This window comes from Pinus tabuliformis, chromosome X (genome assembly GCF_031772625.1).
Source record: "Pinus tabuliformis cultivar Carrire ecotype Pingquan chromosome X, CPIR1, whole genome shotgun sequence".
NCBI lineage: Eukaryota > Viridiplantae > Streptophyta > Pinopsida > Pinales > Pinaceae > Pinus > Pinus tabuliformis.
Window position 1 is genome coordinate 14,094,440 of NC_142308.1, and position 11,322 is coordinate 14,105,761.

The following is an 11,322-nucleotide window of genomic DNA, read 5'->3' on the forward strand; positions in this document are numbered from 1 at the left end:
GAAATGGTAAGAGATCTTCCTATGCTAAAGTAAGTACATAATGATTGTGATGCTTGTACTTTAGGAAAAATGCATAGAGAAGAATTCCCTGTTATAGTAGAAAAGAAACGGAGGGATATACTGAAGTTAGTGCACATAGACCTTTGTGGTCCCATGCAAACAAAATCATTAGGAGGTGCACTGTATTTTCTACTATTTATTGATGACTGTACAAAGTTTTCTTGGGTGTATTTCTTAAGTAAGAAGAGTCATACATTCGAATACTTTAAGCAGTTTAAAAATATGATTGAAAGACAAACAGGGAAACAGATAAAAATTCTCCGCTCTGATCAAGGGGGAGAATACAGGAAGGATGAACTCATCAGATATTGTGAAGACCATGGAATTTTGCAGCAGTTTACAGTACCCCATACTCCACAGCAGAATGGAGTAACAGAAAGGAAAAATAGAACTCTGGTGGAATGTGCTAGAAGTATGCTTAAAGGTAAGAATCTTTCAAATGGTTTTTGGGCTGAAGTAGTGAATACTACAGTTTATTTGAAAAATAGGAGTCCTACAAGAAGTCTTGAGTTTAAAACTCCTTTTGAAGCTTTATATGGATATAAACCTGCAGTAAAACACTTAAGAATATTTGGATGTAAAGCATTTGCCCACATACCAAAGGAAGATAGAAGAAAATTAGACTCAAAAGCCATCAGATGTATGTTTATAGGGTATTGTTCATCATATAAAACAAACACATTATTTAATCCCTCTACTCACAAGATCCTTGTTAGTAGAGATGTTAAATTCCATGAGCACGATAATGAAGAACTTGATGAGCACTATGATGGATGGGACATTTCGTACTTTGAAGAAGAAGAAGTAGAAAACAATTAGGGTCAGCAACAAACAAAGGTAGAGGATGAACAGCAACAACAACAGCAACAACAATAGCAACAGCAGGAAGAAAAAGTAAATGATGATCAAATAAGGTTTGAAATCCCTACCCCACCACTCAGGAGATCAGATAGGAAAGCTCAAATGCCTGCAAGATATAGGGAAAATGCTTTTATAACTAGTATGATGAATGTGGTTGAACCGTCTAGTTATAAAGAAGCAAATGAAAATAGTGAATGGAAAATAGCCATGGAACAGGGATATGATTCAGTAATCAGAAATAACACTTGGGAATTGGTTGAACTTCCTAGAGGAAAACAGACCATAGGTTGTAAATGGTTATATAAACCAAAAATTAATGCAAATGGAACTATAGAAAAACTGAAAGCTAGGTTGGTTGCAAAGGGGTACACACAAAAAGAAGGGATAGATTATGAAGAAACCTTCACCCCTGTAGCTAAATTGAACACCATCAGAATGTTAATCGATTTAGCTACTAAGAAACATTGGATGATGCACCGACTAGATGTAAAGTCTGCATTTTTGAATGGAGAATTTAAAGAAAAGGTTTATCTAGAGCAACCAGAAGGGTTTGTCCAGAAAGTAAAAGAACATTTAGTCTGTGGATTGAAGAAAACACTTTATGGACTAAAACAAGCTCCCAAGTCATGGTATGAGAAAATTGATTCATTTTTTCTACAAGCTGGCTACAATAGAAGTAAGAATGACCCTAATCTTTACACCATGAAAAATGAACAAGGGTGCGTAGTGCTGATTTCATTATATGTAGATGATTTGATAATTACAGGTGATGTTATATATCTAATTGATGAAATCAAGCAACAGATGTCACAAATGTTTGAGATGAAGCATCTCGGTGAACTCAGATACTATTTAGGTCTTGAGATCTGGAGAGATTCAAGTCAAAAATTTCTGTCTCAAGCAAAGTATGTCAAAGGCCTGTTAGAAAAGTTTAGAATGGATTAGTGTAAGCCTGCACCGGTACCATTGTAGCAGAACATCAAATTGCAGTGTGAGGATGGCTCAAAAGCGGCGGATGAAACACTTTACAAACAACTGGTTGGGAGTTTAATCTACCTAACCACCACTAGACCTGATTTGGCTTATGCAGTCAGTGTGTTAAGCCAATTTATGTCTAAGCCACTTGAAAGCCATTGGAATGCAGCGAAGAATGTTTTGAGGTATCTACAAGGTACTGTAGATTATGGAATTATTTACACCGACTCTTCTGATGTTAGATTGGCAGGATTTGCATATTCAAATTGGGCAGGAAATGTAGATGATCGCAGATCTATAACAGGTTATGCATTCAGTCTTGGATCCGAGGTGATCACATGGAGCAGCAAGAAGCAGAACACAGTCTCCTTGTCTTCAACCGAAGCAGAGTATCAAGCCATGTGTGCAGCAACGTGTGAGGCGGTTTGGTTGTGGAGACTTGTCCAGGATGTTGGGGAAGTACAGACAGTCGCAACAACAATCATATGCGACAATCAAAGTTCAATGAAGTTGGCCAACAATCCGGTGTTTCACAAAAACACTAAACATATTGATACTCAATTCCATTTTGTAAGGGAGAAAGTGCAATCTAAAGAAATTCATCTGGAATATTGTAGTAAATGTGATAATGTTGCGGACATTTTCACTAAGCCTCTTGGAAATGTTAAGTTTTAAATGTTTAGGGAGATGTTAGGCATATATGTGAACCCATTCTCCATTAAGGGGGAGTGTTGAAGATAATGGAGAATATCCTAGAATAGGTAGAGTTGGTTCACGTAACCTCAGGATAGGAATTAGTTTCTATTTCTTAGGATGCTGTTCTAACTTGCCTAAAACCATGTATTCTATTTAATGTGTAATGTGTATAAACAATGTAGAGCGTTCTGCAAAGCCAGACTCTCCTGGTTCAAACTCTCTTTCGTAGAGTTGACCAATGGGTTCTATTTTTATTAATACAAACATTACCATTTTTATCAGTATCCCTTTCTTCTCTTATAAAGAAACAAGCCACGCCTAGGAATATCTACTTCTCCTCTTCATCAAGGCCGTCATAGCTAATCTGAAGCCTTTTTTGGATATCCATGGGAAGTGGAGATTTTGCGCAATTGGGCTTCCCAATACATCAAATCATTTTGTCCATGCTGATGCGCGCCAAGCACCATAAGAAATAACGGAAATCCATCACAGGCATTCAAAAACTCTTCAACTACGACTTCAAATCCTTCAACAGGATGAGATTGTTGGAACACGTGCGAGCAGAAGAGCTTTTCTGAGTGTTGTCGATCTAGTCCTGTTAGCTTGTAGATGGACGACTATACAATTCCCGCGCTTTTAAGAACATCCTTATTGCGAGATCTAACTAAAATTAAGCTACCGGGCTGAAGAACATCCTTCGCTGGCAAAAGTAACGCATCCATCTGCTGGATATGATCCACATCATCTAAAATGATGAGAGCTTTGCAAGATGAGAGATACTTTCTCAGCATCTCTCCACCTTCATCGGAGCTATTTATTTATCCATTCCAATGCGCCAAGTCCTTAAGAAGCATGGTCTGCAAAGAATTTAAAGGTTTGTCTCTGACATCAGACAAAAAACAAGATCGATTGTAGTTGGATACGCGACGGTTGAAGATTTCTTTAGCAAGGGTCGTTTTCCCAATGCCGCCAAGTCCCACAATACCTATAACTCTAGTCTGCTCGCTTTGCCGCTGAAAATACTTTTCCTTTCAAAATCTTCTACCTTCTGATCCAAAGCGATTGGATATTTGGATACATGGAGTTTTCTCGAAACGCTTTTCAGTACTCCTTCTACAACCTGTTCGAGGTGTCGCTGCTCATCACTAAATAATATTCGGATTACAATTAGCAGTCATAAATGTATCAATCTAACAAATAAAAACTAAGACTAACAACAAGAGTTGGAGTTCTTATGTTGGATTTTTTTTAATGGGGAAAATACCAAAAACCAAACATTCAAACACACAACAGAGGCAATGCTCTGTTTTACCTCCACAGGATCTTTTGTGCACGAGAGACTCAAAAAAAAATTCACTGAGAAACAGAGTATTTCACCATCATAAAAGATTTCTGAGAAATTACTGGGTTAACTACTTTAAATCCCTTTTTACATTCACTGCAGTGAAAACATATTACTTACTGGTGTAAAACCTTCATTCACATTTACTGGTGTGAAACTATTTTTTTTTTACATACTGCTGTAAAAACAAAATTTACACGAACTTACAAATGCGCTCCACCATTTTCTTTATGCACTTGCAAAACCACACATGGTTTTCCTTCACCTCTGTTTTTCAATACCCACACAAAAACATTACAACATATTTGTGCACTGCTGTGCATACACCCTCTGGTTCTTCACGCTGCTGCAAAAAACCAGATTGTTTTTTTTTTACCCATATGCCATGCGTAAAAATTAAAAGTCAACACACAAAACATAAAAGACTTATTACATACGTTTTTTTTACATTCAATACATGCCGTATGTAAATATAAAAAATATTAAAACGTGCCCATATCCCATACAAAACTTAATTAATGAGCATATGCACCCATACCTCCATAAAAAAGACTTACATGCAATATGTGAAAACTTCAATACACTACCTACCACTATGACATTTCATTGATTAAACGTTTGGTCAACAAAACTTAGATTTACTCCACGCTATGAATTTAATATTTGCCGTATGCAGGTTTGGAGCAGCTTCAGGCAATCAACGGTTGAAGAAGGTGGAGCACATCCGACGGTGGAGGGCAATATCGGAAGACCAACAAGTGCTGAACTTTATCACCCGAGATTCTTACGTTGCGTTACGTCAGGGGTGAACCACGTGTCATTACCAAAATTTCTCGGGTTCAAACATCGGAAAAGTACCTTTGCCTGAAATCAACCCGAGAGCTTTCCGGCGAGGTTTGCTTAACGTTTTCTGGCAGCTGCGTTGAAAGCGTACGGCAGCGTTGAAATTAGATTTCAACACTCCCCTTTAATTTCAACAGCTGGGCATTCGGTCATACCCAGACACTTTCTCAAAAATTCAAAGCTTTTCTGATCTAGTGGCTTTGTCAAGATGTCTGCGACCTGTTCCTGAGTCCTGCAATGTTCTAGGACAATTTCTCCATTGTTCACCAATTCTCTGATGTAGTGAAACCTTGTATCAATGTGTTTCGTTCTCTTATGAAACACTGAATTCTTTGACAATGCAATAGCTGAGCTATTGTCACAAAAGATCACTGTTGCTTTTGCCTGCTCTTGGCCTAAGCTTCTCAACATTCTTCTCATCCAAACTCCTTGACATGCTGCTGCTGTAGCTGCCACATATTCAGCCTCTGCTGTAGACAATGCTACAATGGATTGCTTCTTAGAAGCCCATGAAATGGCTCCTGAACCCATATTAAAAACATAACCGGAAGTGCTCTTCCGATCATCTACACTTCCAGCCCAATCGCTGTCTGTGTATCCAACCAAATCTGAATGTTCTGAGGCATGATATAAAATTCCAAACATTTTGGTGCCTTTGACATACCTCAAAATTCTCTTTGCTGCCTACCAATGTGCCTCCTTTGGCCTCTCCATGAATCTGGAAATTAAACTGACAGCATACATAATGTCAGGCCTAGTAGCTGTTAAATACATAAGGCTGCCCACAATGCTTTTGTACCGGCTAGGATCAAAATCCTTGCTGCTGTCCTCTCTGCTGAGTTTTAATCCCATCACTGTGGGAGTGATTGCTGCCTTGCATTCTTCCATCTTAAATCTGCTCAAAATTTGATTTACATATCTTGCTTGAGATATAAAAATTCCTTTTTCATTTTGATCTACTTCTATGCCTAAGAAGTATCTCAACAAACCGATGTCAGTCATTTCAAATTCATCCTTCATGACTGATTTAAAATTCTCAATAAGCTGATCATCATTACCTGTGAAAATCACATCATCAACATACAAGACAACAATTAAAATTTTACCATCCTTTTCCTTGATGTAGACTGTGGGTTCTCCTTCACATTTGTCAAATTCATTATCCAATAGATATGAATCTATCCGGCTGTACCATGCTCTTGGTGCTTGCTTCAGCCCATAAAGAGCTTTCTTCAATTTGCACACTTTGTGCTCTTCACCTTTCTTCTCATATCCGAGAGGCTGTTCAACATAAACCTCTTCCATTAACACTCCATTTAGGAATGCTGATTTCACATCCATTTGGTAGACTTTCCATTTGTTTTGTGCTGCTATGGACAACACTGCTCTCACGGTTTCCATTCTTGCAACCGGTGCGAAAGTCTCCTCATAATCTCTCCCATACTGTTGCTTGTAGCCTTTGACAACCAACCTTGCCTTGTGCCTTTCTATCTTGCCTTCGGCATTGCTCTTGGTCTTATAGACCCATTTCACACCAATGACTTCTTTGCCTTTTGGTAACTCAACCAAATCCCATGTTTTGTTTCTCTCTATGGCATTCATCTCCTCATCCATAGCTTCTATCCATTTCCTATCTTTAATTGCATCCTCGAAATGAATAGGATCATCAACATGACAATACAAGGCAAATAAGGAATTCATTCCTTCTTCATAAATTTCACTTAGATTTCTAAACTTCTTACCTCTTTCACTTGGTGTGCAAGTGCTTGAAGATGCACTTGAATTTCCTCCTTGTGGTGTGCTTGGAGAAGCACTCTCATTGATCCTCAATGGTGTTCCTTGCTGTCCTTGTGTTGGCGCTGCTGTTTGGGGATTCATTTCAGCCACCTCCTCTTCATCTTCATCATGAGACAAACAGTTCTTGACATTCACTGTTTTCTCTATGCTTCCATCCCAAGCTTCCTCTTCAATGAATTGAACATCTCTGCTGACAAAAAACTTCTTGGTAGATGGGATGTACAGCCTGTAGGCTTTGGATTCATCACTGTATCCAATGAAGATGCATTTCTCCCCTTTGCTGTCCAACTTCCTCCTTAGCTGATCCGGAATGTGTGCATAGGCCACACACCCAAAAACTCTCATGTGGGTGACTCCTTGCTTTCTCCCACTCCATGCCTCTTCTGGCACTTTGTTCATGACTGCTTTTGTAGGACCCCTGTTCAATATATAAACTGCACAATGTACAGCTTCAGCCCAATACTCATTTGGCAAATGCTTTGCCTTCAACATGCTCCTTGCCATATCCATGATGGTCCTATTCTTCCTTTCAGCAACTCCATTTTGCTGTGGGGTGTACCGAGTTGTAAACTGTTTATGAATTCCATTTTCTCTACAAAACTTTAGGAATTCATTTGAGATATACTCACCTCCTCTATCAGTTCTCAATACTTTTATGTGCAGCCCGCTTTGGTTCTCCACAAGTGCTTTGAAATTTTGGAATTTCTCAAAGACTTCACTTTTGTTCTTGAGGAAATATATCCAAGTCTTTCTTGTAAAATCATCAATGAATGTTAGGAAATATAGGCTGCCAGCTAACGATGGAGCTTGCATTGGTCCACACAAATCTGAGTGGATAATCTCTAAGGGTGCCTTTGCCCTTATGCTTTTCCCTGATGGAAAACTTTCTCTATGTTGTTTGCCCAATATACAACCTTCACAAAGGCTGTCCGGCTTTTCTATCAATGGTAATCCCTTTACCATTCCTTTTCTGCTCAATAAGTTTAGGCCTCCAAAATTTAGATGCCCGAATCTCAAGTGCCATAACCAGTTCTCATCCTTTGGCACGCTTTGGAAGGCCTCTTGGGTAACTGCTGCCATTTCCTTCTTGTTCTTCAAGTCTGCCCTGATCCTGAGAGGGAACATCCTGTTCCTTGTCATCTTCACTTCAGCAATGCATCTTTTGCTGGGTGGTATGTCCATGATGGTGCACACATCATTTACAAAGTAAACATTGTAACCCTTTTGGATAAGCTGTCCAACACTCAATAGGTTACATCTCATTCCGGGGACATAGTAGACATCTGCTATGGTTTTTCTTTCTCCTTGTTTTGTAAATATTTTTACCTCCCCTTTTCCCATAACAGACACTTTGCTATCAGTTCCTAGTGTGACTTCTGATTTCAAGTTTTGATTTAAGGCTGAGAAGAGGGCTATATTCCCTGTCATATGGTTGCTGCAACCTGAGTCTAAAAACCATATGTCCTCACTATGTGTTTCAGCCATGTTACAAGCTAACAGGACATTATTTTGACTGTTGTTTTCTCTTGTAACATTTGCATTTTGTCTGTTGTTCATATCATGTTGTTTCTTTCTACAATCACTTGCATAATGTCCATACTTTTTGCAATAATAGCATTGAACATTAGATTTATCATACCTTTGTCCTTGAGCATGATACTGTCCTCCTTGTTGGCTGCTGCCTTGGCTTTGATTCTGATTTGGATTGCTGCCTCTTCCTTGTGCATTTGCTGGGCTGTTCCTACCACCTCTGTTCTGGCTTCTGCCTCTTCCTCTTCGGTTTCCTCTTCCTTGACCTCTTCCTCTTCCAAAGGACATCTGAGTCTTGAAGGCTTGCTCAAGAGATGAGTTTTCATTCCTACTCAACCTCTGCTCATGTGTTATCAGTGATGCATGTAGCTCATCAACTGAATAACTTGAGAGATCCTTTGTCTCTTCGATGGTGGTGACTATGGCATCAAACTTTGAGGGTAAGACCCTCAATATTTTCTCCACAATCCTTCTATCTTCAATAGTTTCTCCATGAGTTCTCATTTGTGTGATTACACCAATCACATGAGTGAAGAATGAGTCAATGTTATCTGACTCCTTCATGCACAGATTCTCAAAGTCCTTTCTCAGCAATTGTAGTTTTGCTGTCTTCACTCTCTCCATGCCTTGATAAGCTGTCTTGAGGGTTTGCCATGCTTCATTTGCTGTCTTAGCTGCTGCTAACCTTGGAAACACACTCTGGTCTACTGCTAGATACAACAACATACGGGCTTTTGAATCCTTCTTTCTATTGCTCTTCAGCTGATCTCTCTCTCCCTGAGTTAATGCATTGAACTCAGTTTCATCTGCTGGTTCTTCAAAACCTTCCTCAACTATTTCCCATAAATCTTGAGAGGCAAACAGGGCTGTCATGGTTATTGCCCAATAGTCATAGTTCTTCCCATTAAACTGTGGGAGCTGGGTGTTAAACAAACCCATACCAGTGCTTGTGCTGGCCATTCCTTGACTGTGTATTTAAAACACTGACTGTCTCTTCAATAACAAACAAGATAGCTATGAAGAATACCTGAATCCTTTGTTGTCTGAGTCTTCTGTCTGCCTGAGAAGTTTTGCTGCAGCAACAACCTTCTCCCTTCAGCTTCTTTAACTTTTTTTTAAAGAGCCTAAGCCGGCTCTGATACCACTGTTGGATTTTTTTTAATGGGGAAAATACCAAAAACCAAACATTCAAACACACAACAGAGGCAATGCTCTGTTTTACCTCCACAGGATCTTTTGTGCACAGAGAGACTCAAAAAAAAATTCACTGAGAGACAGAGTATTTCACCATCATAAAAGATTTCTGAGAAATTACTGGGTTAACTGCTGTAAATCCCTTTTTACATTCACTGCAGTGAAAACATATTACTTACTGGTGTAAAACCTTCATTCACATTTACTGGTGTGAAACTATTTTTTACATACTGCTGTAAAAACAAAATTTACACGAACTTACAAATGCGCTCCACCATTTTCTTTATGCACTTGCAAAACCACACATGGTTTTCCTTCACCTCTGTTTTTCAATACCCACACAAAAACATTACAACATATTTGTGCACTGCTGTGCATACACCCTCTGGTTCTTCACGCTGCTGCAAAAAACCAGATTGTTTTTTTTTTACCCATATGCCATGCGTAAAAATTAAAAGTCAACACACAAAACATAAAAGACTTATTACATACGTTTTTTTTACATTCAATACATGCCGTATGTAAATATAAAAAAATATTAAAACGTGCCCATATCCCATACGAAACTTAATTAATGAGCATATGCGCCCATACCTCCATAAAAGAGACTTACGTGCAATATGTGAAAACTTCAATACACTACCTACCACTATGACATTTCATTGATTAAACGTTTGGTCAACAAAACTTAGATTTACTCCACGCTATGAATTTAATATTTGCCGTATGCAGGTTTGGAGCAGCTTCAGGCAATCAACGTTTGAAGAAGGTGGAGCACATCCGACGGTGGAGGGCAATATCGGAAGACCAACAAGTGCTGAACTTTATCACCCGAGATTCTTACGTTGCGTTACGTCAGGGGTGAACCACGTGTCATTACCAAAATTTCTCGGGTTCAAACATCGGAAAAGTACCTTTGCCTGAAATCAACCCGAGAGCTTTCCGGCGAGGTTTGCTTAACGTTTTCTGGTAGCTGCGTTGAAAGTGTACGGCAGCGTTGAAATTAGATTTCAACATCTTACCCATTATACGTTTCCATGTCGAAACCGCTTATGTTTGCAACATGAGAAAGAGCCTCCCTCCACTTTCCAATAATGTTGGAGTCGTATCAAGGCTTCTATTGACCAGTTTGAGAATCGATTGTGTTCTTCTCTTCGAGCTTACTCAGAGATCGAGCATACACCCCATTTTCATCCCTCGTACAACAGAGCAAGCAGCGAAGCCACGGGAACATGCTCGAGACTCTATCATAGAGTCCAGTTTCTCGCTGTGTCCACCGAAGTTCGGATGGCTTGACATAGTAGAAGACCAGAATGATAGTTTTCCTGGACTCCAACATCAACACCAGCTCTTTCAAACACCAAATGGATTCCGCATATCTGGAAGAGAAAATTTCTATATGAACAGACGTTGTCCGAATGGAGCCTTCGATTTGGGGAGGGAAGAGATCTCCCTCTTGCAATTCCCACTGGTCGAGGAATACCTGCAATGCATGTTTGCGAAGGCGATCATACAAATAGGTGGCCAATGTTTTCTTGCAACCAGGCCCACGGTGGTTAATAAAAATGTCATAAACATTGTAGTTGTTTTTGGCATACGAGGTGGACGCAGAGGTGGAAGAGGATGCCATACTATGACAAATATTAGTCTGGTTGGTCTCAAATGAGCTTAATGGAGCTGTACTGTAATTTTAATATTTGAAGCATTATCAACACCGACGACCTACACATAACATGTGAAAATGACATATAAAGCCATCGGTGGAATTATATAGATTTATTCTAACTTTACACTTACGGAAGGAATCAAATTGGTGGAGAGCTGGAAGTGCCGGCAATTTCGTTTAGCGAATTATAATATAGATTTATTTTATCTTTACATTTACGCCAGGAATCAAATTTATCAAAATGTAAAATAAAAATTGAAAAATGTTAGGAAGGAATCAAAATTTTCAAATCTAAAAAAAATGGGATACATTTAATTTTCCTAGATTTTTGGTAAATCTATAATTAAGATAGATCTAT

General features: G+C 39.0%; 1 protein-coding gene across 1 annotated transcript; it reads right to left on the bottom strand.

The window, feature by feature from the left end:
* Positions 1 to 10,415: 10,415 nt before the first annotated feature.
* LOC149138053 (putative 2' cyclic ADP-D-ribose synthase BdTIR) lies at positions 10,416 to 10,928 on the bottom strand. Its single transcript, XM_089450223.1, has one exon. It carries the CDS (start codon positions 10,926 to 10,928, stop codon positions 10,416 to 10,418), a length of 513 nt encoding a protein of 170 aa, XP_089306349.1.
* Between the last annotated feature and the right edge of the window lie 394 nt (positions 10,929 to 11,322).